This window comes from Zonotrichia albicollis, chromosome 22, assembly GCF_047830755.1.
Source record: "Zonotrichia albicollis isolate bZonAlb1 chromosome 22, bZonAlb1.hap1, whole genome shotgun sequence".
Taxonomy (NCBI): domain Eukaryota; kingdom Metazoa; phylum Chordata; class Aves; order Passeriformes; family Passerellidae; genus Zonotrichia; species Zonotrichia albicollis.
In genome coordinates, this window is record NC_133840.1 from 3,236,471 (window position 1) to 3,263,031 (window position 26,561).

Here is a 26,561-nt window from a genome sequence, read left to right on the forward strand (position 1 = left end):
CTGGGGATCCTGGGCAGTGCCCACACCCTCTGGATGCAAACCCCGTGTGTGTTTATCCACAAACCAAACCAGGACATTCCCATTATCCCAATTCCAGCCGAGCCACGGGCACCGGGCTGCACGGGGGTGCTCTGCACACACGGACCGCGTCTGCAACAGCGACGGGAACACCACGAGCCACGCTCAGCCCCCGACGCGGGCCCGGCCGGTTGGAGCTCACAGGGGCTGACGGGGCTCGGCCAGCCCGGGGCTCCCCGGGCCCAGCAGCGGAAGGCCCGGAGCCGGCGGGAGGGGCTCGGAGCCGGCCGCGGGCTCTCACCGAGCGGCCCCGGGCCATGCCCGCACCTGTCCCCTGCGCGGAGGGACCCGCCCGGCGCACCTGCTCGATGGCGGCCTGCACGGCGGGCGCCAGCTCCAGCGCCGCCTCCAGCCCGGCCTCCAGCTCCGGCTCGTCCTCCTCCATGGCGGCGCCGCTTCCGCCGGCAGCGCGCGGGAGGGGCGGGGCTGCCGGGGGGCGTGGCTCTGGGCACCGGGGAGGTGCCGGGATGGGCGTGGTTTCGTTGAGTGGGCGGGGTTTAACCGGACGGGGGCGGAGCCTCCGCCCGGCGGAGCGGGGCGCGTCCCGGCGGCAGCGGCGGGAGTGGCGGGGCTGGTCCGGACCGAGCCGAGCCGAGCCGAGCCGAGCCGAGCCTGGGCAGCAGAGCCGGACCGAGCCGAGCCGAGCCGGGCTCTCCCGCCGCCCGGCCGGCTGTTGACAAGCGGCGGCGGGAGACAGCGCGCTCGTCCCCATGTGGCGGACGCTGGCCCTCGCCTCCGCCTTCTTCCCGGGGCTCTTCATCCTCTGCATCCGGTTGCTGCGCTGGGCCGCCCCGGCATTGAGCCTTAAGGACCGCATCCTCCTCAGCGGCAGGTACGGGCGGCAGCGGCGGGACTGGGATGGGGACCGGGATGGGGACCGGGAGCGATCCGGGCGGGCCACGAGCACCGAGTCGCGCCGGCCGTGAGCCTGGACTCGGAGATGCCGCGACGCTCCGGGGGACGGTCCTTGGCTGGCCCGAACGGGGGGAGCAAGGACCGGGAGCAGGAGCAGCACCCCGAGTGCGGGCATCCCTCCGAGCGTGGGCATCCCATCGGAGAACGGGCATCCCACCGGAGAACGGGCATCCCCCCGAGTGAGAGCATCCCCCCGAGCACCGGCATCCCTGCCCGGCCGGACCCGCACCGCGGTACCGCTGTCGGGGCGGGGATGCTCCGCTGCAGCTCTCCCTCCCTCCCTCTGCCCACGGGGAACCGGCAGCGTTTCCACCGGCCCACGGGGGTGGAAGGGACGGGAGCTGGCACGGTTCCCCCTGGCACAGCCACCCCGACACGTCCTCGCCATGACGAGGCGCTGGGGTGTGCACGGAGCGGGCATCCCGGTGCCACCCGCTCTCCTGGCGGCTGCCCCGAGCCCCGGCCCGTTTGGGGTCCCTTTTGGGGTGAGCCCTTTCCTCTCCGTCCGTTTCAGGCTGGTATCAACGGTCCAAGCCGCGATGGCAACGGTGTCGGGGATCACGGTTATGCTCAGCTGCAAGAACGTGGTGCACGACAGGTAAGGCAGAGCCCCCTGGGGATGTGCCGGGGGTGTGCTCTGCCAAAGGCTTGCATTGTACATTGTACAAAGGGGAGAGGAAAATCGGCTTCGTGCTCCTCTTTGCCCCACTCGGGTTGGGCAATGTGCTGGCTGTACAGCCCCTGAAACAGCAGCAGCTTGCTCTGCCCTGGGGGTGCTCTGCCAGCACAGTGCCCTCAAAGGATGGGCTGGAACATGGGCTGGAAAAGGGGCTGTATATGAGAAAAATACAGATATCAAAGCTCTGAAGGGGTAGGGAATCTTCTTACTGGAAACTGAAATTCTACAGAGTCAAGCAGACCTGGTAAGAACTGATTTTAGAGGTGTATCCAAAAAGATTCTGAAAGAGTCCAGAAATGGTAAAGTTGGGATGGAGTTTGCTCTGAAGGAAAACCCTGCTGCCTTTTCCTCTGTGCTCTGAGATAAACTGGCCAGAAGTGGCTCTCAGGAGGAGTGATAGTGTAATCTGGGTCAGAAGGCTTAAAAACAGAGCTATTATCCAGACTAGCAGAGAAGATTGCAGGAGGGAAGAATATAATTATGCTGAGCTGGAATTGGACCGTCACACACCGATTTTAGGGTGAATTTTAGGAAGGGCTGCCACCTTGGCCAGAGCACACCTGTCTTTAACACACAGATATGAATTATCTTGCCTTGCTCTAGGTAGTGATATCTACCCAGATCCTCACACCTGCTTAACCCAGGCAATCTATGAGTTATCTTTTTGTTCTGAAATAAAATTTCTGCTGTAGAGATAAGGCAGATGACGGATCCCAAAGCCACACAGACAGAAGGTGCTGCCAGCAGCCCTCCTTCCCCCGGAGCTGTCTCCCTGCCTGGGTGTACTCGAGGCCAAGGGCTCTGTGCAAACACTTTGAGGGCAGAGACCTAGATTTTCTTTGAATCTGGAGGAAACTGAGCCCAGTGCTCAGCAGGGAGGATGACAGCAAGACAGCGAGCCAGGAAGCATCACAAAGGTTGCAGTAAAATTTGCCAGTTTATTTACAGAGGCAGACAATCGTTATATTGCTGGTGCTGTAATTGCCCTCCAAAGCCCTGGGCAAGTTTAGCAAACACAATCACTTGCCACCCGTGCTTCACACCACTCACATCTTCCCATCTGGAGCAGAACTGCCACAACAATTTTTTTTTCTTGGGATGGCAAGAGAGCAAAAAAGAGATTTGAGCCCCAAGCTACATTTCTCCAAGCAACAGCAAAGCGTGGTTTTGTCTAATTTTTTTTTTTTAATCAGTGTGATTTCATGCAGGACTTTTTAAGGAGGCTGGTGTCCCTGCAGAGCAGGGCTTGCTGCTGCCCAGATTGTGCAACCAGGATTCCAACATGCTTTGGGAACAGGCAGCTGCCTGCAATTATTTCCCAACTGACAAACGCCTCTTGGGGGTTTATTGCCTATATTGGATATTTTGTGCTTCACTCTCCAAACTCAAGGCCAGCCATCTCTGTTAACTCTGAGCTCTCCACGTGCTTCCCGAGCATTCCCTGGGTTAGGCAGCCAGCTGGTACAGTGTGACAGGCAGGAGAGACCCAGGATTGGGGGTTTCCATCACCAAGCACCAGCTCTGGGGGTCTGAGGGCTTAGGGAGGAGGAGATGACCTGTGCAAAGGTGTTGGCTTGGTGCTGGATCCCAAAAAATGCTGTGCCTCTGTGTAGCAACCACCTGGCTGTGGCTGTGGGGCTAATCAGGATCCATCCCTAGTGCTGTGTTTGTGCTTGGCCAGGCTGAGCTCAGTGCCTGGCACAGCCCAGCAGCAGCAGGGTCAGCACTGAGATCCTTCCTCCACACGTACCAGGCACCTTTTCTCTGGCTCAGCCTGAGCCAAACAGAGTTAAAATTCAGCTTCAAAATCCATTGAAATGCTGCCGTTTCAGTCCTAAAGACTCTTCTATCTCCCAGAGTGAGTGCTGGGAGCTGTTGTGATGCCTCTGTGTGTGTGCTGCTCCTCCCCAGGCACTGGCTGGCTGTGGAGTATGTCTGGGTGCTGGTTCCCTACATGACCTATGACATCTATGTCATGTACCTGTGCCACTGGCACAAGAGCCAGGAGAAGGGGATCCTGGAGAAGAAGCACTCACTGGCCAGCGTGTGGAGCTTCCTCCTGCAGGAGAGGCTGATGGTGACCCACCACCTCTTCATCCTCATCGTGCTCACCCCCATCACCCAGGTAAGGGCTGCTGCAGGAGTCCAGGATGCCCTGGACGGGCTGGGTGTCTGCAGGGCCCTGTGCTCAGTGCTGCCTTTCTTTACAGCACTTCAGGGGAGAGCTGGGAGACTTCTTCGTGGGCTGCATCTTCACAGCAGAGCTGAGCACGCCTTTTGTTTCACTGGGCAAGATCCTCATGCAGGTAGGTCAGGAGGGATGGGGCTCAGGGCTGGGAATCCCCCAGCTGCAGTTCACCCCCTTTCCCTGTGCCCCTCTCCAGGCATGGCTGAGCTGGGGGTGTCTCAGAGAGGGGCAGCCCCACAGCTGTAGCACAAATCTCCATGGCAGTGTTGCCTTCCTCCCTTTCTCCCATCAGGAAGCCCAGTGGCATCCCAGAGCTGGGGGCTGTGCCGTGGGCTGGTGCTGCCCTCTCCTGCACCACGTTCATTCCCACCCCTGCCCTCTGCCCTCCTCCATCCCTTCCCACTCCCCTTCCTCCAGCCCTCCTGGATGCTCCCAGTGCCCCGGAGCTTTGGGATGCTGCTCACCCCACATTCACCTCCTTCCTCCCCAGCTCAAAATGCAGGACACTCTCCTGCACAAGGTGAACGGGATCATCGTCCTGGTGACCTTCTTCTTGTGCCGCATCCTCCTGTTCCCGTTCATGTACGCGGCGTACGGCCGCCAGGTGGGGATCCCGGCGTACCTGGTGCCGTTCCGCATCCCCCTGCACTGCAACATCGCCAACGCGTCCCTCATCGCCCCCCAGCTCTACTGGTTCACGCTCATCTGCCGCAAGGCCGCCCGGCTCTACCGCAGCTCTGCCGCGCACCGGAGCAGATAACGGAGCTGATAACGGCGGGGCTGGCACGGGGCAGCGTCCCTCGGGAGCGGCGGCTCCGCTGGAAGCGCCTCCCGGGCAGCACAGCCGGGGCTGGGAGGGCTTTGCTCGTGTCCCCCTGCCGAGGGGAACCGGCCTGGAAGCAGCGACATTCCCGCTGGGATGCGGCTCTGCGGCCCGAGGGTTACACGAGAGGGGTTTGTTCCAGCCCCCCCCCCCGGCGCTGACACCGGACACCGGCGCGGCGATGCTGGAGCGGGCCCAGCCCCGGCCACGAGGAGCCTGTGCCGGACCTGCCGCGGCCCCAGGCAGGCCTGGAGCTGCAGCACAGCTCTGCAGAGCCCTTCCCGACCTTTGCTGACCTCAGCTCTACACTACAGCCCTGTTCTGACCTCCCACCTGCACCTCACCTCCTGCTGCTTGCTGGGCTCAAGCTCCACTCAACCCACCCGGTGCTTCTGGGTGCTTTTCACTACAAACCTGTGACGGTCCTGGGGGACTCCTGTGCTCCCAGCAGGGCAGAAGCTCATGCCAGGACAGGAGAATGGTTCTGCTGTCTCAGGGCAGCATGGGGACAGGAACCCACCTTGTCTCACCACCAACACACAGAGCACCGTGCAGAGCCCCTCCTTGGCAAGGGGTGCAATTTCCCCTCACCTAACCACAGCTGCTTTTACCTGGCCTGCAACCCCTCAGCAGGTATTTAACACCACCTGGCACGCCCTGCCCTGCTCTGCCCTGCAGCTGGCACCACCACACCCTGCAAACACCCGCACAGGCCATCCCTGCAGCCCCATCCCACCCCCGTGAGGCTGCCAGGGACACAACTGGGGCTGCACAGAAGGAACCAGCAACCCCAGAGCAGGATGCTGAGATGGTCCTCGACCAGCTCAGCCCATTTCCACTTTTAGTCACAGCAATATGGGTACAGGCTCTCCCGCCTGCCCTGCACCACAGGATGTGTGCAATCAGACCACAGCTGAGTTCATCCCCTGCAGCCAGGACAGCCACCCCCTCCTGCAGCCTCCTGTGCCTGCTCCAGGCAGGGAACTGCACTGGCACAGCCCCCATGCCCAGAGACCTGTGACCACTCTGTGCCTTTCATTCTGTCTGAAACCAGCAGGCAAGCTCTGCGGAACCTGGATCTTGTGGGTGTTGGATCTCATCCCAACCACAGCTGCCGTTCTGGATACAGTGTAAAAAAACAAAAAGGGCCTCTTCCGACCTGTGGCTGTTGTTGCAGAGACTCCACAGTCACAGTAACCACTGAGACCAGCTGATGTTACAAACTCCTGCAACTCCTTACAGATGTTGTATCTCACTGTTTTCATTGCGAATAACGTGCCTTATGTAAGGACCAAAAAAAACCCCAGCCAATGAGGCACCTCAGTTTGCACTAACACTGCCCTATTTACTATCAGGAGACCAATAAAGATTTCCTCTCTGAGTCACACCACTGGCTGGCTCTTCCACGTGCTGTTCATTGCTGGGTGGGAGCGTTACATGTGGGGTTGCTGCTGCACCCCCACCTCGGGGCAGAAGCAGCACACATGGATTTCCAAAGGTTCCTGCCTGTCCTGAACTCACCCAACTCGATTCCCAGCCTCCAACTTGCTTTCCAGCCTCAGGCAGCACGTGGCAAAACCAGCAATTCTCCCGGGACTAGGAGAGGGCTGGTGGCAAAGCAGCCAGAGGGAAGCTATTTCCTCGATGCTGGAGGCTGCTGTGTAAATGCAGAGAGCCAGCAGGCAAGGCTGCAGCCACAGAACTGGCAGCTTGGCCCAGGAACAGCTGTGCCCAGTTATTCCAATGGAAAACCAAAGCGTCTCCTCCTACCCATCTTTATACTCCTGCTTCCACTGCTTAGTGGGAGAACACAGCAGGGAGGGAACAAACTCAAAAATGAAAAACAACGTTTATTACACATCTCACAAGGTCCAGCTCAGTGCTCTGAGCGTGCTCCCAGCTTGCTGAGCTTCTGCAGGAGGGTGCAGCGCAGCTCCTGGTGCTCCAGGCTGTGGGTGACGGACTGCAGGAAGTGCCCCTCGTTGGCTCTGCGCAGCGCGGCGCACGGCGACACATCAGCCCTGCTGGACACCTCATACTGGGACAGCACCTCCAGGGCCACCACCAGCAGGGGCTCCTCGCAGCCCGCAGCTGGCAGCATGGCAGCCACGTGCAGCAGGTGGCAGAAGAGCTGGATGCAGGTGAAGGACACCTCCTGCGCGCAGGGCTGGGCCGCGGCTCCCGCCGTGGCCTGCAGGGAGGCCAGCAGCTCGGTGAGGCTGGAGCAGTAGAGCTGCACCAGGTGCAGCCAGGCCTCTGGGGGCAGCCAGCTGGAGCAGCTGGAGCTGCAGAGGAGCTGGAAGCCCCTGAGGAGGAGCACGGAGAGCTGCAGGTGGCAGGAGAAGGGGCGGAGGTTGAGCAGGGGCAGGTGCTGCACGTACTCCAACGTGTAGGGCACGTGCAGCACCTGCCTGTGCAGCAGCTGCTCCACCACGGGCACCAGCCTCTTCCACTCCCCCTGGCTGCACCAGGGCAGCACCTGGATTAGAGCCACCAGGAAGCCTTTGCTGAAGAGATTCACCTCCTCAGGGCTGTCCACGTTGACGGAGAGCAGTGCCAGCATGGTGTCCCTGAGCGCTGGGGACACGCAGCAGCACTCCATCCACGCCAGCAGCCCGCTGCCCGGCCCGTAGGCTGGCCAGGACTGGGATGTCCACTCGTCCTCAGGGAGCCTGCAGATCTCAAACAGCGTTGCTGGGACCTCGTTCTTGAAGTGGTCCCCATAAAGGTTCTTCAGACGGAGCCCCACGGTCCAGTCCAGGGATGCCACCTTCCTGTGGAGCCAGGCCAGAGACTGCACCCACAGCTCCGAGGAGGGGAAAATCTCTGGTCCCAGCAGCTCACAGAGCTGGCAGAGGATGCTCAGAATCAGGTCTTTGGTCTCCAGGGAAGGGAAGAGCTGCTCCCTAGGCTGATGCCAGTACTTGGTGTAACCATCCAGAAGTTTGCAGAGGCTGAGGAGAAGCGGGAATGGGTGGCAGGATTTGATCCAGTGCTCTTCTGAGCAGGACGGTGTTCCCAAAACCTTACTGAGGATCTGCAGGCTCAGCTCAATCTGAGCAGAGTCTGACTTCAGACAGGGAAGGACAAAGGCTTTGGTCACTTCTGCAGGTGATACAAGCGGGGTGGCTGAGCCTGGCTGCATGAGAAAGGCCAGGAACTGAAGGAACTGCTCCTCTTCCCTGGCTGTGGAAAGCTTCCCCCACACTGCCTCCTGCAGACACCTCAGCACCAGGCTGTGTGGCCTCCCTGCCTCCTCATGGCTCTCCTGGAAGCTCAGTGCTGGGAAGGAGCAGAGGATTTGGGCAAGGAACTGGTGTGCTCCAAGGTTGACCACAGCAAGGTGACAAACCTGCTTCACTGTGGCCTCTGGGGACAGCAGTGTCAGCCTGGCCACAGAAGCCACAGCCCTGGCCAGGCCTTCGTCAGACACACTCTCTGTGATCTGGTTCAAAGTCACATTCAGGTCCTCCTGGAACCCCTCCCTGACAACCTGCACGTTCTGGGACACACCTGGGCCACCCCAGGACGCCAGGACACCTGAGATCACTTTGTTCTTGTCACTCAGTGAGAGCTCAGTGTAACACTCCACAATGGCTTTGGTCACTTGCATCTGCAGCTCTTGGGCCTCCTTGTCATGGTGGGATGTGGCAAAGCTCACCAGCGTCTCCAGCAGTTTCAGAACCAGCTCAGGGGTCTGGAAGAGAGCTTTGTTTTCCACCAGGCACTCAACCCAGGCCTTTGAACAAGCCCAGGTCTTTTCAGATGCAAAAACAGAGCAGGTGTCCAGGTGGCGGTCCAGCCTCTGTGCAATGATGGCCATGGCAACTGAAGACACCAGGCTGGTGTCCAGATCCTCCAGGACAGCTCTGGTGTCCCTCAGGAAGTCCTTGATGAGCTGTGCCAGCTCTGACACCACATGTGTCTCACTCTCCCCCAGGTCTGTGGAATCTGAGAGGGAATCCAGGCTCTTCCCAAGGCTGGTCAGAGCCTCCAGCAGCCTGTAGCTCTCAAAGCTCAGCTCCTCAGCTGCCCTCAGAGCGTCCTGCAGCTCCTCTCCCCAGGCCTGCAACAAGCTGCAGAGCAAGTCCAAGCCAGCAAAGAGCTCCTCACGAGAGGGTCTGGTCAGGCACAGCAGGCTCATGCTCCTCTGTGCCTCCCTCACCTTCTCTGCCAGCCCACAGGGGTGGTACTGGCTGTCAGTGTCACTGCTCCAGAGCCTGACCATGGCACTGAGCTTGGCCAGGTGCTCTGCGATGGGCAGGGGGCTGTCCCCTGGCCCCAGCGCCGAGGACAGGCACAGCAGCTCGGCCAGGTTGGCCAGGGCGTGGTATCTCAGGCGGGGCTGGGCGATGCAGCCTCGGATCTGCTTCAACCCCTGCAGCAGCACCGCCGGCAGCCCGGGGGCAGCGGGGTCACCCTTGAACCTCTTCGGGGGCTGCAGCCCATCCTCCAGCGGGGGCTCCCCGCCGTGCTGATGGATGAGAGCGCCGAACGCCGCCACCGTGGCATCCTCCTGTCCCTCCCTGTGCTTCAGCACCTCCCACCACACGTCCAGGAAGAAGCTGACGTCGGACGGGGATGTGTCGCTGGAGATGTACTGCACCAAGCTCTCCAGCTGTGCCCGGCACACGCCGGGGGGCAGCGCCAGCAGCAGCTGCACGAAGAGCCGGGGCGCGCCCAGCGCCTTCACCAGCTCGAAGAGCGCGGTGTGGTTCACATCGGGGATCATCGCGCCCACCGAGAAGAACCCGTCCTCCTTCCAGCCCCACTCCAGCGCCGCGGCGGCGGCGGGAGGGGCGGGCAGCAGGATCTTGGCCCACACGATGGCCACGGCCTCCTCCTTCCAGCGGCCCCGCGGCGAGGGGCAGCGCTCGCCGATCTCGCGCAGCGCGTCCGTGATGGGCACCCCGGCGCGGGGCCAGTCGGCCTTGCGCAGCTCCCGCAGCGGCCGCGGCTGCAGCAGGCGGGCGGCCAGCAGGAAGCCGCCGTGCAGGATCGCCGTCTCCTCGCCCACGGCCCACGGGCCCCCGGGACAGCCCGGCGCCATCGCGGCCCCGCGCTCCGACGGCTCCATGGCGGCGGCGGCGGCGCCGCGGGATGACGTCACCGCGGCAGTGCGCTGACGTCACGCCGCAAGCCGCGGCCCCCCCCCCGCCCGCAGCGCCCCCTGGCGGAGTGGAGGTGGGCTGAATTAATTAATTAATTAATTAATTCATTAATTGCTGCGTTCCCGTATCAACGTGTTTAATTTGACCAATAGTATTCCAAATCGACATTAAAACGAATTGAAGTGGGCTTCATTCATTCATTCATTAATTGCTGTGCTCCAATATCAACGTGTTTAATTTGACCAATAGGATTAAAACTAAATTTAATTAGTTCATTCATTAAATTAATTAATTCAATTAATTCATTCATTCATTCATTTCCACGCTCCAATATCAACGTGTTTCATTTGATGAATAGGATTCAAAACTGTGATTAAAATGAATTTAATTTGGCATAATTCATTCACTCATTAATTGCCACGCTCCAGTATCAACGTGTTTAATTCGACCAATAGGATTCAAAGCTGATATTAAATTAATTAATTAATTGCCACGCTCCAGTATCAACATGTTTAATTTGACCAATAGGATTTAAAACCTGCATTTAATTAATTAATTATTCATTCATTCATTGCCACGCTCCAATATCAACGTGTTTAATTTGATGAATAGGATTCAAAACTGTCATTAAAACAAATTGAAGTGGGCTTAATTAATTAATTCATTCATAAATTCTGTGCTCCAATATCAACATGTTTAATTTGACAAATAGTATTCAAAACAGTCATTAAAACTAATTTAATCAGGCTTAATTAATTAATTAATTGCCATGCTCCAATATCAACATGCTTAATTTGACCAGTAGGATTCAAAACCGTAATTGAAAGTGAATTGAAAAGCTCAGACAAAATCGCAGCAGGAATTTTTCCTGTTCCAGCTCAGAAGTGCCAACACTGCCTGATCTTCCCCATGAAATTCATTTCAGTTTTGTGATGAAAATCAGATTTAAGGTATTTTATTTAAGGTTTTCATTAGGAAAACGAGCAGTCAGGCAGCACAAACAATGCCAGGAATGACTCCCTGCATTCCCAGCAGAGTGACTTCATTCCAACAGAACAAACTCTGAACTGTTATGTCCAAAATTTCTCACCAAAACCTAACTGCAAACTTATTTCAAGCTGCCCCTGGCACCTCAGCAGACAGTGCAGCTGCAAACCCCAAAGCACAGCCTCAGCTCATGGAAATCTCCAGGAGAAGGGGTGAGAACCATCCCATTAACAGCAGGATCCCAGTGAGAAACACCCCAGGGGCTCTCGAGTGAAATTTCCCCCCAGAATTTGGGGAAACACCTTGGAATGAAACAAGGATGGAGCATTCACACAGAAAATTTCCTTGTTCCCAATAAAGGGATGAACCCCACACCCCACAGGAGAGAGGGAGTAGCCACTGCTACCTCAAAATCTCCTCTCTAGCCTGCAAATAAAGGACAACTAAAGCAAATTGATCAGAAAATTAATTAATCAGAAAATAACGAATCTATTCACCTTTCTTTTCAAACACCACAGAAATGTGAGGTTTTCTTGACTGATGATCCCTGGTTTTGAAGGCAAGGGCTCAGCTGCTCCTTTGCTGCACAGCCCCAGTTTTGGGAAGGAGGAGATGTGAAAGGCAGAGATCAGCTCAAATCAACCCAAAAATCCACCATGGGACATCCCAGCACCCTCTGACTGGGAAGGCAGCTCTTGAACAGGATTGGGATTTTCTTGGAAGGGCTCCAAGGCACGGAGGAGCAGCCCAGGCCATTCCTCAGCTAAGCTGAAACTTTCTTCCTGTTGTGCTCAGCAAACCACTTGTCACTCTTGTCTGCAGCCATGGCCTGCACAAAGACAGGGGGAAGGGATCAGAACAGCAGGAATAATTTACCCCTCCCTCTCTGGAGGGATTAATTATTTTTTAGCCTTTAATGAGGAGAATTGACACTGAAAACCAATGTTCTGTGCCACGGCAAACAATGTGATCATGCCCCAAGAGTAAGGCTGGACAAGTGCAACCAGGGCACCAAGTCAGCTTTAAAAATTGATTTATTTTCCTTACCAAGCCTGGGTAACCTGCTTCTAGGAAAAACTCAAATTTTTATGAGTAAAAAAATTAGATTTTTAAAATAAATTTAAAATTATAAAACTAATAAAAACGTGGAAATGTATAATAAAAATATGGATATTTAAAATAAAAATATGGATAATTATAATAAAAATATGGATATTTATTATAAAATATAATAAAACTAATAAAATAAAATGTGAAAATTTTCAAAAGAAATACAAATAAAAATATATACTAAAATATAATAGTAAAATAAAAAATATAGATAAATAAAACTGAAAATGAAAATAATAAAATATAATAATTATATAGATAAATAAAATAAGAATATATATAATAATATAATAATTAAAATAATAACATAAAATATAAATAAGATTAAGATATAAAATATATACTAAAATATAATAAAAATAATAAAATAAAATTATGGATAAATGAAAATTAAAATATATAACAAAATATAAAAATAAAAGAAAAATAAATATATAAAAATAATAAAAAATTAATAAAAATATTTTAAAATACAATTATTTTTATGAGAAAAATTACATGTATCTCTGATCAGGAAGAAAATGAACATGCAGTCACTTACATCATCCAGCAGCTTGTCACCATTAGGGTCCACCTGGGACAGCTCTCTGAATGCTTCATCTCCCACAAAACAGACTTCATGTCCATCCTGGAAGGAAGCAGCTCAGTTATAACCAATGGCCAGGACAATTTAACCCCAGTTTAACCCCTGTTCCCAGTTTCACTCACAGGATCAGCCAGAATCACCACCTGCACCGTGGCCTTGCCAGGTGTGTCCAAACTGACCAGAGGGGTCAGAATCTTCTGATTCTCCTTTTTCATCAGGGCTTCAATGCCTGGCAGCTGAAAACAGAAAACAAACTCAAATCACCTCAATGCCAGGAAGATAAACAAGGTTTGTTTTGTTAATACTAAAAATGGGAAAGGGCTGAGGGAAGGGGGGCTGGTACCTCGTCCTTGGCACAGGAGAAGGCGACGCGGCCGAACGCTGTCCCGTGATCCACTGCCCCTCCTACAGCCCTCAGCTCCAGCTTGCACTGCAACAGAAAAACAGCCTGGCTTGCAGGGAAAAACACAAAACACAGCCTGGCCTGCAGGGACACTGCTCACTGCTCTCCAGGCTGCAGCTTTTCCTCCAGGATCTGGTGATTCCAAAATCCCCCATCCACGCCTTTCCCACCAAGACAGAGCAAACCACAGCTCTGCTTTTTTTAAAAGCTTCAATTCAACACACCTTCAATTAAAACACTCCTAATTAAGGGCATAGTTGCTTTAATTAAGAACTTTTTCCTTTTAAGATTCTGTTCTCAGGAAATTTGTGGTTTTTCCAAGGACTGACCTGGTCATCAGCATAGCCCAACAAAGCTCTTTGTTTCTCCTCATCCTTCTCATATATTTTCATGCCAAGCAAGCCAGACCAGTAGCTCACAGACTTCTGCAGGTTTGAGACACCCAGGGTTACCTTCCACACGGGATCTTTAGGATTGCAACAATTTCAAGTTAGTTACAAACATATTATAGGTTAAAACCCACAGTTAATGTCATGGGTATTCTTGAGAATTAACAGAGAAATGATAAAAAAAGTGTTCTGCTTTACAAAATGCCATCAAAATAAACACACTCTGATACTCCACTGCTAAATCTCTGCTGGACACCAATAGGGGTTAATATTTCACCTTGCTTGAGCTTTTCCTTGTCTTCCAGGTAGAATTTGTATCCTCCTGGGGCTTCAGTTTCAAAGACACCAGAGGTGACCTCTTTGAGGGGCCAGCCCATCTTCTTGGCATTGCTCACAGCCTGGCTGGACACCAGAGTGATGCCCTAGAGAGGACACAACAAAATCCATGGGGTGGATGCAGAAACATCACCTCTTTTCACACAGCAAACACAAGAGCTCCATCTGCTGCCAGCCACTAAATCACAAAAAAATTATTAAAATAGTAAATATGAAAGTGTTTTCCTGCAGCAAGTCCTTCCTAGCTCAGCATTCCACGGTGGATCTGGCAGCAAACAGCAGAGCAGAGGCAGAGCTCCAGAAATGTTTAAGTGAGCACAAATCCGCTCTTCCATCTTGCAGACAACCACAAAAGCAGCACTGAAGTGTTTAAGGGACAAATAGCATTAAAAAAACGCCAGCTGGTACAACCCATACAACAAATGAGCTTCTAATTATTAAGGTAAATCAGTTTATCGTGAGAAGGGTTGGCTGCTTGCAGTGGAACTCACCAGGAAGTCGTTGCCCAGGCGATATTCCCCAATGCCATAATTGTAAGTCAGCTCCACCACAAAGTGATTGTCCTCTGGTCCATAGCCCACCATGGTCTTGCTCCATTTTCCATCATAAGGGCTGCAATATAAATATTACCCATATTTTAATGTCTTGAAAAGAACCAGTATTGAAAAGAACCATCAAGAGCTGCAAGTATTTGTGTTTCAAGGGGGAGTTGCACTTCTAGAGTGAGATCATGGCAGATTTGACCCCGGGCTGTCATTCATGCCCATATGATAAAAGCAATTCCACCTCATTAACAGTGCTTTAAGGGCACAGGCTGCTCATTAGCTGCAATTGCATAATCACTTCCTTATTGCTACATAGAAAAGCACACCAAACCATAAGATTCCTTCCACTTCAGAATAAAATGTGTTCCTTTCTTCTTTTTTTCATTCATTTTTCTTTACAAAAGCCTTTGGGGCTAACAGGAGGGATTTTTAACTCAAGAACCCTGATAGTGCCATGCTTATATAAACAATCAGTGGGAACTGGATGTAATTCCCAGTAAGCTGAGAAATAATTCAGTTAAGTATCAATTTACAGATGTGGTATTTATGTTCAATATAACACCACACTTGCAGAGTGGGGGGCTGTATGTTCCAAGGGAAGAAATTGAATAAAAGATAAGCTAACCCTTACTTTGGTGTGAATAACAGCTCGGGGCACTCACCCGTTGCAGGTGGCCTTGCAGCCCTCCTCGAACTCCTCGTGCCGCAGCACCTGCAGAGCCACAGCACGGGCTGGGCTGGGAGGGGACCTCGGGGATCCATCCCCTCATTCCAACCTGAAGCGCCTTCTCCAGGCCCGGGGAAGCGGGAGGGAGCGGGCAGGAAACGGCTCCCACCCCATCCCCATCCCCATCCCCATCCCCATCCTCATCCCCTTCCATCCCATTTCTAATCCATTCTCATCCCATCCCTATCCCTATTCCTTCCCTGTCACCGTCTCCATCACCGACCCCATTCCCACCCTATCCCATTCTATCCCCACCCCATTCCCATTTCATCCCCATCCCCGTCCTCATCCCCATTCCCATTTTATCCCCATGCCATTCCTATCCCCGTCCCCATCCCCATTCCCATCCTATCCCCGTTCCTCTCCCCATCCCCGTTCCCCGTCCCGTCCCGTCCCCAGGGCCGCGCCCCGGGCACACCGAGGGCGCAGAACCGCCCGTTCCCGGCCGCAGCCGCCACTCCCCGAGCCCAGCGATCCCCGCCGCTGACCCTCATTCCGAGCAGCTCCCGGTAGAACCGCGCCGTTCGGGCCCGGTCTCCCACTTTGAAGACGAAGTGCAGCGCCCTGCGGGCGGCCATGGCGGCGGCGGCCGTGACGTCACGGGCCGCTGCGCCGCAGTGACGTCACGGGGCGCTGTCATGGCGGCGCCGTGGCCGCCGCTGTGGCGGGCGCTGCTGAGGCCCCGCGGGCCGCGGGCGGAACCGGGCGGGCGGCGCGGGGTGCGGGCGCTGCGGCGGAGCCCCGCGCGGGTGCTGCAGCCGCAGAGCCCCCGGGAGGAGCCTCCGCCTCCGCCGCCTCCGCCGCCCGCTGTGGAGCGCAGCGCGGCCGCGCCGGGGCTGTGGTACGAGAAGGCGGCGGCCGGGGACCGCAGGCTGGGGTGAGCGCGGGGAGCGGGCCCGGCCGTGCTGCCCCTCAGAGCCCCGCTGGGCTGGAGGGAAGGGCTGCCCGTGGGAGGGACGGGGGTCTGAAAGGCGCTACGGGGCTGAGGGTACCGGGAGGTACCGGGGAATGGTTGAAGGGAGCTCGAAGCCCACCGGGGAAAGGAGGGTCTAACAGGCGCTGCCGGCCTGGAGGTACCGGGGAATGGTTGGGGTGGAAGGGAGCTCAAAGCCCGTCCCGTTCCATCCCTTACCGTGGGCAGGGACACCTTCCCACAGAGCTCCAAGCATTATCCACCCTGGCCTTGGGCACTGCCAGGGATTCGGGGACAGCCACAGCTGCTCTGGGTAACCGGTGCCACGGCCTCATCACCCTCACAGGAACAATTCCGTCCCAATATCCCATCTAATCCTGCCCTCTGGCAGTTTAAAGCCGTTCCCCATTGTCCTGGCACTCCAGGCCCTTGTGGCAGTTCTTCACCACCTCTCTTTCCGGTACTGAAAGGTGCTCTAAGGTCACCCCAGAGCCACCTCACCCAGCCTTTCCTCCTAGGACAGGTGCTCCATCCCTCAGATCACCTTTGTGACCTCCCAGAGGAGCTCAAGGGGCTGGTGTTGTGACTGAAGGTGTTGTGAGCATCACAGCCACATTCCCTGAATGATTTCTCCACAGAAAAGTGGTGACTATCGCCAAGTCAAAAAAGTTTCGGGATAATCACGGGAAGGTTCTGCTGGAGGGGCACAGGCTGATCAAGGATGCTCTGGAGGCAGGGGCTGTGCCACAGACACTCTTCTTCAGCACCGTGAGGCACCTGAAGCTGCTGCCTGAGGCTGAGATAAAACGAGCCAGCTTGGTTAAGGTGAAATTTGAAGACATCAAGACCTGGTCTGACCTCGTAACTCCTCAGGGGCTTCTTGGTAAGTTGCCTCTGAAACAGTTGCAACACTGCCCAAAGGGAAACTTTTCATATTTAGGATAATAACTCTCTTAATCATCTTTCCTTAGACATAACACTGCTGGAAAATTAGTTTTCCTTGCCAAGTGACAAACTTTGCTCAAACTTCCTTTAGGTGGTGCTTTTCCTAACTCTTCCTCCAGCACATCTTTAGTGAGATTTGGACCAACTCTTTCAGAGCAGGCCTCTCTTTGGGGTGGGTCACTCGTAAACCTGTCACACTCCATTTCCTCAGGCATTTTTTCCAAGCCTGACCCTGCCAAGATGTCCTACCCTGCAGCTCAGCTCGCCAACTCCCTGCCCCTGCTCCTCATCTGCGACAACATCCGAGACCCAGGAAACCTGGGCACCATTCTGAGATCTGCAGCAGGAGCAGGCTGCGAGAAAGTGCTGCTCACCAAAGGTAAGAGAAAAGTTTGGGGGTAAGGGGGGGAATGAGGTGCTTGGAGATGTTTCTCGGAGTTTGTAAGGAGTGGTTGACATGGTTGGCTGTCGTGTGAATCCCACCTTGGTGTGGATCCCTGTGCTGTCACTGTTTCTCCCCGTTCCTTCCCAGGCTGTGTGGATCCGTGGGAGCCAAAGGTGCTCCGTGCAGGAATGGGGGCTCATTTCCGTGTGCCCATCATTGCCAGCCTGGACTGGGACTCTCTCCCCAGCAACCTCCCTGCGGGCACCCAGGTCTGCGTGGCCGACAACAACGCCCCCAGCAGCTCATCCCTGCCCGGAGGGGCTGCCTCTGCTCCTGCCAGCCCCACAGCTCCTGTGAGATCCAGCCCCAGGGCTGCTCCTGCTCCTGTGAAATCCAGCCCCAGGGCTGCTCCTGAGCACGAGGATGAGGAGGGAGCAGCAATCCCAGTGCAGCATTACTACGAGGACTGGGCAAAGGCACCAGTGGCTGTGGTGGTGGGAGGGGAGACCCAGGGCCTGAGCCCAGCTGCACTGGGGCTGGCAGCCAGCACGGGGGGCAGGAGGCTGCTCATCCCCGTGGTGCCAGGCGTGGACAGCCTCAACTCTGCTATTGCTGCTGGCATCCTGCTCTTCGAGGGCAGGAGGCAGCTGCTGTGCAGGCACAAGCAGGAGGATGGCAGGCACAAGTTGCCTGTGCCAGGCTGAACTGTGGTTTGGGTGCTGAAGGAGCACCTCTTGCATTTGGTTCCTTGAGGGTTAATAAAAGAGCAGCTCGGGCTGTTTGGTTTGTAGTAAATGAGTATTTAAGGCTGGAGAGTGCTGGGTTGAACGTGTGGCTCCCAGTGGATGTGGTGGCCACACGGTGATGCTAGAGAGAAGGGAAGGGCTGGCTAGCAGCCCTGGCCTCACCTCGGCGGGTTCCCCCCTGCTCCAGCTCTTTTATCCAGGAAATCCATGAAGACCCAGCCCGGCTGCTGCTGACAGTGTGTGTCCTTCCCAGCCTGGCTGTGGTTTTGGGTCACAAAGACCACATTGCTGCTGCCTGAATGGGTCCTGCCTGTGCTTACCCAGATCCTGTGCTCCAGCAATCATTCCCAACCCTGCCATGGCCATGGCTGTGCTGTGGGGTGTCCCAGTACTCCTGCCCACACTGCTGGGAGGTGCTGGGCTGCTCCTGGAGCTGCTCCCCAGTCACTTCATCACTGCTGAACAGGGGAACCCCTGAAACGTGCAAACCACAGGCTGGGTTTATGCAGGCTGAGCTGGCAGCCCTTCCCAGCTCCTGGCAGGGTGGGAAGCTGCAGCAGGATAAAAGGGGAGGCCCTAATCCTGCCATGGCTGACTAATGAGCTGAAAGGGAGAAGCAGTGGCTTGCACAACACGGGCTATTCAGGCTGGGAACGCCCCAGTGGCTGCCAAAGGGCTCCCTCCCTCCTGGGGAGCTCTGAGCAGTGCCAGCAAAGCAGCACAGGCAGGGGCTGTGAGCCCAGGGGGGGACACAGTCCCTGGAGCCCCCCATCCATGGGGACAGGCTGTGGGCTCCTGTCCCCCACACGTTTCCTCTCTGTGACAGCAGGACACAGCAATGGCACCTCAGGGAGGAGGTCATTGTAACAGTTTTATTACAAAGTTCCAATCACCATGTACAGTTTTTACAATGTCACTTTTCAAGGGCTCGGCTGTGCTGCTTGGGTTAGGAAGGGAGGATTTTTTTTTTTCTTAGGGTTTGGGAAGGGGTTTTTTTTTTGGTTATTTTTTTTAAAGAACAGCACCATTAACGTTGAGTTTGGGACACACCTACGAAAAACAGCTCAATCAACTAACACAGAAGAGAGAGGACAATTCATACCAGAGAGAGGGACGAGAGGGGACAGGGAGAGCACAAGGAAGAGACGAGAGGTGAGGGCAGCCCGGTGGTGATCCTCCTCCTGGCTCAGAGTGGGAGGGACAGAGGGAATACCCACCCATGGCAGGGGGATGGACCCTGACACAACAGCCAGCGCTGCCTAAGGCTGTCGGTGCTTGGAGTGGGGGGTGGCAAACCCACAAGGGAAGGTCTCACCCCCAGGAGGAAGAGCTTGGCTGTGCCGTGGTCTTTCAGAGGTTGTCAGCAGTTAAGACTTTGTCTTGGCCTTGTCAGGGCACTTTCGTGGGAGAGAAAGAACTGGCCAGGGGCGATGGGGACAGTTTCCTTATTGCTTCCTGGAAGTCATTTAGTCAGCAGGGGTGGTGAGAAAGGAAAGAAGGGAGGGGGAGGAGAAAGAAAAGAGCCCCAAGAACCCCACCCACTGCCTGATGCATACGTTGGGAAGAACACCATGCAAAAAGATTTGCCTGCTAGCTAGTGCCGTGTATAAAATAATGATACTGTAACAGTTCTGGCCTGGTTATTAGAGAATATATCACCATGAAGCACAAGCGAAGTCTCCAAACGCCAACAACTCCCTGCTGAAAGTGCATCTCAAGGAGTTTGCTTAGGAGAAGGATTCACTGCGTAAAACAAGGCACCACAAGAAGGTTGGATACTGGGTCGGGCGTGAGGACACGCTGGAGAATCCACAAGCGGCGGAAGAGAGACCTGGTTTTAAATAACGTCTGTTGGCACAGGGCCCTTAGATGGGCTCGGGTTTTAGCTTGTCTGCTAGAAAGTCGCTGACAAAAGCTTCCACGATTTCAGGTGTGATCTCCTCCACATCCATCACGTACTTGGCCCTGGCTGACATGTCCAGGATGGTGAGCAGGGGGGCAGCCTCGGGCAGGTTGGTGTAATCCCGCAGGGAGTCGGTCATGTCGTCCTGGAGGCCAGAAGAAGGACAGAGGAGTCAAGAGCAGAGCCAGGAGACCAGGAGCAGTTTGCTGCCGCCACGGTGTAGCCCAAGAGGCTGGGCCTTGCACCAGCACTAGCAGGCAACATCCATCCTGGTGCCTGCCCTGCTTGTGGTTTGTGTCAGAACCAAACTGGGTTGGTTTATCCCAGGCTGGAATGGAACACACACTCCTCCAAGCCAGAGGCATTGCTCCCAGACTGACCTGCTGCCCCAGCCACCCCAGAGCCTCTGGGACACCCACAGCTCAAGGAACTGGGGACAAGTGCTGAATGTGGGGACTGCCAGCTCTCTGCCAGCACAGCCACGGCCTCGCTGCTCACCAAGGGTGGTACCAAAGGGACCCAAGTGCACGCCCAGAGCTAAACAAAGAACGGGAATGGGATGGAGACTTTGAGCCAACAATGAGACCCCACCAGCAGGTCCCAGTGTCTGGGCACACACAGGAGCAGCAGGCTGCTTGCAGAGGGAGAGAGGGCTGCTCTCCCCTCTCTGGACAAGGCTCAGCTCTGGGCAAAGGCAGTGATTTATCCCTCCCAAGGCTGTGGGATGCAAAGAGCCGGTGCTGGCGCGATTCATCCCTGAGCCCAGGCTGCGCCTCACCCGCAGCGGGGCGTTCCTGCGCGCCCCTTCCGAGGGGCAGGAATGGAATCTGGAATCTGGATTCCATCCACCTGGTTGGCGGCCGGGGCTCTGCAGTGCTGGGGAGCTCCGCTCGCGCCTCCCCTTCCTTTGCAGGGGTTTCTGGCGCAGCTGGACCACGTGGCTGGAAGGGCCAGCAGGGCTGGGCTCGTCGCCTCAACCGCCCCCCACCCAGGTGTCGGGACGCCTCGTCCTTTATTTACAAAGGCACCGAGGAATATTTTTTAATCAATGCAAAATCGGTGCAGACGGTGCTGGGAGAGCGATGGGAGGCGCCTGCTCCGGCCATGGCCGGGCTGCTTTGTGCGTGGGGGCCAGCGGAGCCCCGGGGCCAGCGCTCCCGGCTATTGAGGTGACGGATGAATGGGATGTGCCGGACGCTCCCCATTCTTCGGGCTGGCTGCTGCAGGGCCGTCGGGAGCTGCATGAATAGCAGCAATGTTTCACTACAGCCGGCAAGCCAGGCTCTGGGGGAGGGGGGAAGGTCCCGGACCCTCCCAAAATAGCCCTTTCCAACAAGGGACTTATTCAAGGGTGCGGGGCTGAGCTGGGATGCTCAGAGACCCGTTACGCTGGTGGGAGCGGGAGCGGCTGCACGGAGGGGGCCCAAGGGGCTGTGGGAGGTGGCAGTGGGGGCCTGGCTGGCTGGGGGGGCCTGGGTGTGGCACTGGGGACCCTTTTGTCGCAGGGCGGCTCCGGAGGGCTCCGCGCATGGAGCACCGCAGTGTGACGTGGGCGTGCGGGGACGGAGCAGGCGCAGCCGCTGCCACCTGCCCAGGCCCTGAGCAGGGATGTGGGAGGGGAACTGCAGGCCTGGGGGTGCTGGGAGCTTTTTTGACACAAAACCTTCGTTTGCCAGACTGCAGCAAGGCAAAGTGTCTATGCAAGGGAGGCCAGGAGTCCTCCAGTTTTCTCGCTTCCCATTGTCTCCAGCAGATCTTTGACTTGGAGCACTGCAGCCTGCACATGCCTCAAATACCATCCCAGCCAAGAAAAACATGGTCAGCTCAGAGAAACGGCCAAAATTTCACTAAATGGGCCAGGCTGAAACCCAAACCCTGCTCCTCTTCCCCTGCCCAGCCACTTTCCTGCCTGCACAGCCTCAGGGTTGAGCAGGCAACAGACCCAGCATGGCAGCTCCACTCCCTCCCACTGCCCCACTCTGCCTGTCCCTCTCCCTCCTTCAGGCTTTTCCATCTCTGAGCAAATCCTTTGCTAGAAGTAATATCCAGCAAGGAGAGCACAGACTGAGCCAGGCCTCAAGTCTGGCTTTGCTCTGTGCTGCCTGACAGCTGCAGTAGCTCCGTGCCTCAGTTTACCCCTGAACAACAACAACAGCAGTACCCAACTCAGCTCAGTCCCTGTACCCAGCAGGACACAGCCCTGTGCTCTCCTCTCACTTACCTCCCCCGCCACGAAGAAGAGCAACGGTGCCTCCTCCTCTTTGGCTTTGTACTTGGCTATGATTTTTTCAGCTATGGGCTGAATCAGTTGTTTCGCCGCCTCCGACTCCCCATCGTCCTCTGAATCTGCAGGGCACGGGGTGGTGGAGACAAAACAAAAAGAGGCAGGGCAAGAAAAGGAGGTTAGCATCAAAGGATGCAAACGGGCCAGGAGCTGGTAGCTCTGTCCCACAGCACCACCAGGCAGGAAGCTGGAGCCCGGATGCGCCACACGGACTTCAAAGGCACAGAGCTCTGGAGGAACCAGGGAAATGCACTACAGGGAAACACCGAACTGAAGAGCAACTCCTGCTCCCCAAATACTCCACTGCTCACTGCCTGGTGCAGGGACAAACAGGCACAAAAAAGCTGCTTTGTGGTTTGAGAGTGTTTTTGAAGACCAAACAAAGGCGCTGATCTGAGGCTGCTGCCACCCCTGCCCGCCACCCACCGTCCCTGTGCCTCAGGATGGCTGAGCTGCAGCTTTACTGCTCCAGTCTCAGCGCTGGGAAGGCAGCTTTGATTTGACAGAGGTAGGGCAGAAAGAGATGGCAGCATCAATCAAATGCCAGCCACCACTGCAGTTCAAATAGTGAGCTGGAAAGAGGAGAGTCTGCATCCTTGGGAAGTGTGGAGATTAAAAGATTCCAATCTGAGGACAACTTTTAGGCATTAAAGGAAGAAGGCAGAAGAAGAAGAAGGCATGTCTCCCCTCATGGTCCCTGATGTAACCACCATGACAGGTCCAGCCCCAGCTGGGACAAGCCATGCCCATGCCAGGAAAACTCTCTGCCCTTGTTTCACACATCCCTGTCCTCCTGTCCAAGCAGAGCAGGAGATTCCAGAGAAGCTGCACACTGGATTGCAGGGTCTGTCCTGTGTGCAGGGCAGTGATAAATACACTGACTAGGGGGTGTCTGCAGGGATTGCTCTTCCTACAAACATCAGCTGCTGGCAGTGCTCCAGGCAGCCCTGCACACTCTGGCTAACCCAGCCCTAACCCCTCTGGGGAAGGAGGTGCATCAGTCAGCATTTATTCAGCACCAGCACTTGCTAAGCTGCCCTCTCCTGGGGGTGCTGCTGCCTGTGCAGTGCAGGCACTGCTCTGCTGGGGGGTCTCCCAGCAGGACAAAGCTGGCCAGGAGCCCCCATTCCCTGCACCAGCTGCCTCTCTGCCCCAGCACATCGCTGGTGGGTTTCATCAAGACCATCCACCCCCAAAAGCAGCGAGCAAGAGCCCCAGCTGTTCCCCTGATGAGCTGTTTGCAGCAAGGTGATAGAAAAACTTTGCAAGATAAAAATAATTCTTTGCAGAGGCCTGCAGGGCCAGCCCTAATCCATCAGGCTTGGCGTGGCCAGCCGGCCCTTCCCGCGTCAGGAGAGGATTTTTGGCTCTGTGCTCACATCCCCTGCTGGGCTCTGCTGAATAAATAACCAGGGTCAAAAGGAAATCTGAAAGGGAAGAAGGAAAGGAGCGAGGGCCATGTTATCAGAGCTGCAGAGGTGTGTGTGCTGCTCACAAAGGGCACACAGGGAAGTGGGACAGGAGCCCTGCCATGGGCCAGGCACAGCACAGCAAAGCAAGGGGGGCTGAAGAAGCACACCCCCAAACTCCACACAGCACACAGGGGACAGCTACACCCCCCTCAAGAGCCCACAGCCCCTCAATTCCCTGCCTGGGATGCTGTGTCCACCCCAGGGCTCAGCCTGCAGCACAGCTCATCCCAGCCATGCCCTTTCCTGAGTTATTGTGTCCATTGCTGGCAGGGAAGTGATGAAGAATGAGCCATGTGTAGCCCTAGGCCTGTTTCTAACTGCAGGGAAGCTTCATGTGTGGGTTAGCAGTGAAAGGACAGGAACTTTGGGGAAAACCTTGCCCTGTCCTGCAGCCAGGGGAATTGGGGAAACCAAGGACCAGCAGAGGATGAAAGACTGCTCTAATTGTCACTGCCCTGTTCAGGTTTGCTGTGGTTTCCAGCACAGATCTCTAATCCCTTGCACACACACTTCCTCTGACCCCTCTGTTACATCACGTGTGCCTCAAGTCCCTGCTCCAGAAAGGCTTTTCCCATCTCCACCACCACCAGCTGTGACAGTGTATTTCCCACACTCCCAACAGCTCATCAGCATTCCTATCCACAGCCACCACCACACCTTTGTTATGACAGCTCCTCTGTGCTGGCAATCGCTGCTCCAGCATCCCAGGGGGGTGTGTGGGAGCTGCAGGAGCCCCATGGGTACAGCAGGCTCTGGCAAACCCCTGTGAGCTGCTGTGGTACAGGAAAGGGGCTAAGGGGCTTCCACAGGCCTTTCTGTGAGCACACAGTGATGGAAAATGGAAATGGAAGTGATATCCCTTCTTGTCATCACCAGAGGCCGTCCCCAGCCCCGTGGGCAGCTCTAGCCAAGCTCTCAGGTCCCCAGCCCCCTTCCCCAGCACAGGCTCTGCTGCCAGAGCAGGGATGCTCCATCCATACCTACAAAGAGAACGAGGCAGGGCCCCTCGTTGAGCTGCACGGCGTTGGAGTCCGTCAGCTCCAGCACGGGCTTGGGGTGCCAGGGGAACTCGCGGCACTCGACGTCGTTGAGCACCTCCACCCGGCCCTGCCGCGTGATCACCTCTCCCTTGGCGTCCAGCACGATCAGAGTGGGGATGCCTGCAGTGGGAAAAACAGCCAAACATGAATGGCCAGACACAGGGTGTGGGGAGAAAGGCTTTTTCCTATGGCCTCTGGCTGTGGCAGGAGCCCAGCGAGCCTCCTGCCCCGTGCAGCTCACCCAGTGGGGATCTATCACCAGCCAGGGGCTGTGCACAAACCACAAACAGGACAGGGCTGCTGGGAACGTGCCTTGAGCTGTTTCATTTTTCAGCATTAGTCTCATTACATGGTTATGGCAATGGGAAGATGCCACCAGCTCACATCTCAGGCAGCAGACAAAGAACTTAATGTTACAACTCACTTCATAAGTTTTCTGACCAATCACACAAAGCAAAAGCACATTGACAGTAGTTCTGCCCAACCACTATAAGCATACTTACCTTTGGTTAAAACAATGCTCGCTTATTTTGAATACAATATCTACTTGTAAGCCTTAAAACACAATGCACAGAGCTCCATTATTAAGCTTCAAACTTCCTAATATCTTGCTAGATAAACTTTTCTGTAGCTTAGAGAGTTATTATAGACAAGCATTAATACACAGACCATTGTTCTATTTGTCCTTGCTTTTCTACTTTTTAAATAATTTTTCTGCTGACCAATCTTATGGCTACTGCTTAGCTCTAATCACAGTTCTACTGCCTCTGAGGCCTGCCTTTTGCAGCTTTCCCAAAACCCTCTGATTTTGTGGATTCCCACAGGGCTCAGGCTCTCTGGATCCTGTTTCCATCCTAGCAGAGCACTGTGAGTCAGGAGCCAGAGCAGGAAGCTGACAGACAGCTCTGGCATTGCCTGACTCTCCCTGCCAGCTGCAATCTGGTGCCCACGGGTGCAAATCCCGTTGTACCATCCAGAGACCCTCCCTCTTGCACCACCATCCCAGTGCCCAGATGTGGCTGCCTCTGGAAGAGCCCAATTCCCAGGACCTCACTCACGAGGCCTGCAGACAGCAGTGACCAGGAAGCAGGGTGTGTTCCTTCCCAGAAGAACACCGTGTATTATTGCCCCCACAGCCCTCCAGCACTCTGCACTAATGGCCCAGCCATTTCCACAGCACATCCCTCTGGAGACTAACAAAGCTTGCAGGAATGTTCAGGTCTACAGGAGCCTGGCAGGATGTGGCTCAGGGAATATCCAGTGATGGTCTGGCCCTTGGGAAAAAGCAACATTTTACCCTGATCTATGGGGCTGAAAAGTTTATACATAAAGGAGAAGCTTTGTACAGGAGGTGAGCAGAGTTGCAGCAGAGACACAGCACAGGTCACAAATCAAATGTCACTGCAGCGGGGCAGGTTGGACACCAGCTGGTGACCAGCCCATCTGATAAAGCACCGGCTTTCCGGCCACAAAACAGCCACGGGTGGGTCAGCAGGAGTGGCTCACGTTGGTGACTTCATCTGGAAAGCACACTATTCCTCTGTCATCAGGGAGACAAAGAAACATCCCACCAGGAAGGAAGAGGGGACAGGGGGATCAGGCCCCAAGGGACAAATGAAATGACCAACGTTAGTGCCAAGTGCTGCTGTCACTGCTCATCACCTGGGCTTTGCTCTGCTCCCTCTGCAGCATTTCCTTCACCCAGCAACACCCCTGGCAAGCTGAAACACTCCTGCCCTTCACCCCAAGGTTCATTTTAAAGCTCATTCCTCAGAAATCCCCTGCAGAGCCCTTCCCTTCACAGTGTGTGTGCCCCTGCCAGGCTGCTGGCACCGTGCACTCCCGTGTTTGCCCAACAGTGGGTTACTCACAAGCCCTCTGAATCGGAGGAGTTTCTCGAGGAAATACTCGGCCATCTGTGTGTCCCAGCCTGCCTGCAGGTCCAGGCAGCGGCCGCATTCCCGGCATTCCAGCCCGGCGCATTCCTGCCTGCGCT

The 26,561-nt window shown here is 55.5% G+C and overlaps 6 protein-coding genes across 10 annotated transcripts in view; 2 read left to right on the forward strand and 4 right to left on the reverse strand.

The window, feature by feature from the left end:
• Window positions 1-825, reverse strand: part of VPS53 (VPS53 subunit of GARP complex) — a 66,029-nt gene extending 65,204 nt beyond the window's left edge. Inside the window, exon 1 of the mRNA XM_074557007.1 lies at window positions 380-825. Coding sequence (XP_074413108.1) covers window positions 380-790 — 411 coding nt within the window. The 5' untranslated portion in view covers window positions 791-825. The remainder of the gene's footprint in view (window positions 1-379) is intronic.
• TLCD3A (TLC domain containing 3A) lies at window positions 705-8,442 on the forward strand. 3 transcript variants are annotated; one of them, XM_014271644.3, is made up of 5 exons: window positions 705-910; window positions 1,508-1,591; window positions 3,584-3,797; window positions 3,883-3,978; window positions 4,351-4,620. In XM_014271644.3, the coding sequence occupies exons 1-5, from the start codon at window positions 789-791 to the stop codon at window positions 4,618-4,620; spliced, it is 786 nt and encodes a 261-aa protein (XP_014127119.1). In that variant the 5' UTR covers window positions 705-788. The 3 variants fall into 3 exon arrangements, with proteins under 3 accessions (XP_014127119.1, XP_074413112.1, XP_074413111.1); XM_074557011.1 differs by having other exon boundaries at window positions 3,584-3,978; window positions 4,351-8,442; XM_074557010.1 differs by having other exon boundaries at window positions 3,883-4,620.
• On the reverse strand, window positions 2,804-10,577 carry GEMIN4 (gem nuclear organelle associated protein 4). The gene has a single exon (XM_005493544.4). The coding sequence runs from the start codon at window positions 9,758-9,760 to the stop codon at window positions 6,560-6,562; it is 3,201 nt and encodes a 1,066-aa protein (XP_005493601.2). The 5' UTR covers window positions 9,761-10,577; the 3' UTR covers window positions 2,804-6,559.
• A 652-nt stretch (window positions 10,578-11,229) lies between these two features.
• On the reverse strand, window positions 11,230-15,489 carry GLOD4 (glyoxalase domain containing 4). 2 transcript variants are annotated; one of them, XM_074557012.1, is made up of 9 exons: window positions 15,366-15,489; window positions 14,813-14,862; window positions 14,097-14,217; window positions 13,547-13,691; window positions 13,210-13,346; window positions 12,821-12,907; window positions 12,600-12,713; window positions 12,433-12,519; window positions 11,230-11,610 (listed from the first exon to the last, which is right to left on the reverse strand). In XM_074557012.1, the coding sequence occupies exons 1-9, from the start codon at window positions 15,453-15,455 to the stop codon at window positions 11,545-11,547; spliced, it is 897 nt and encodes a 298-aa protein (XP_074413113.1). In that variant the 5' UTR covers window positions 15,456-15,489; the 3' UTR covers window positions 11,230-11,544. The 2 variants fall into 2 exon arrangements, with proteins under 2 accessions (XP_074413113.1, XP_074413114.1); XM_074557013.1 differs by lacking the exon at window positions 14,813-14,862 and having other exon boundaries at window positions 15,366-15,485.
• Window positions 15,490-15,515: 26 nt separating this feature from the next.
• MRM3 (mitochondrial rRNA methyltransferase 3) lies at window positions 15,516-17,915 on the forward strand. The gene is made up of 4 exons (XM_074557009.1): window positions 15,516-15,754; window positions 16,429-16,673; window positions 16,947-17,114; window positions 17,268-17,915. Exons 1-4 carry the CDS (start codon window positions 15,516-15,518, stop codon window positions 17,822-17,824), a joined length of 1,209 nt encoding a protein of 402 aa, XP_074413110.1. The 3' UTR covers window positions 17,825-17,915.
• An 868-nt stretch (window positions 17,916-18,783) lies between these two features.
• NXN (nucleoredoxin) overlaps window positions 18,784-26,561 on the reverse strand; it is a 46,769-nt gene continuing 38,991 nt past the window's right edge. For both annotated transcript variants that reach the window (XM_074557008.1, XM_026797182.2), the window contains exons 6-8: window positions 24,506-24,685; window positions 21,991-22,115; window positions 18,784-19,914 (exon numbers count right to left, since the gene is read on the reverse strand). In XM_074557008.1, coding sequence (XP_074413109.1) covers window positions 19,732-19,914; window positions 21,991-22,115; window positions 24,506-24,685 — 488 coding nt within the window. In that variant the 3' untranslated portion in view covers window positions 18,784-19,731. The remainder of the gene's footprint in view (window positions 19,915-21,990; window positions 22,116-24,505; window positions 24,686-26,561) is intronic.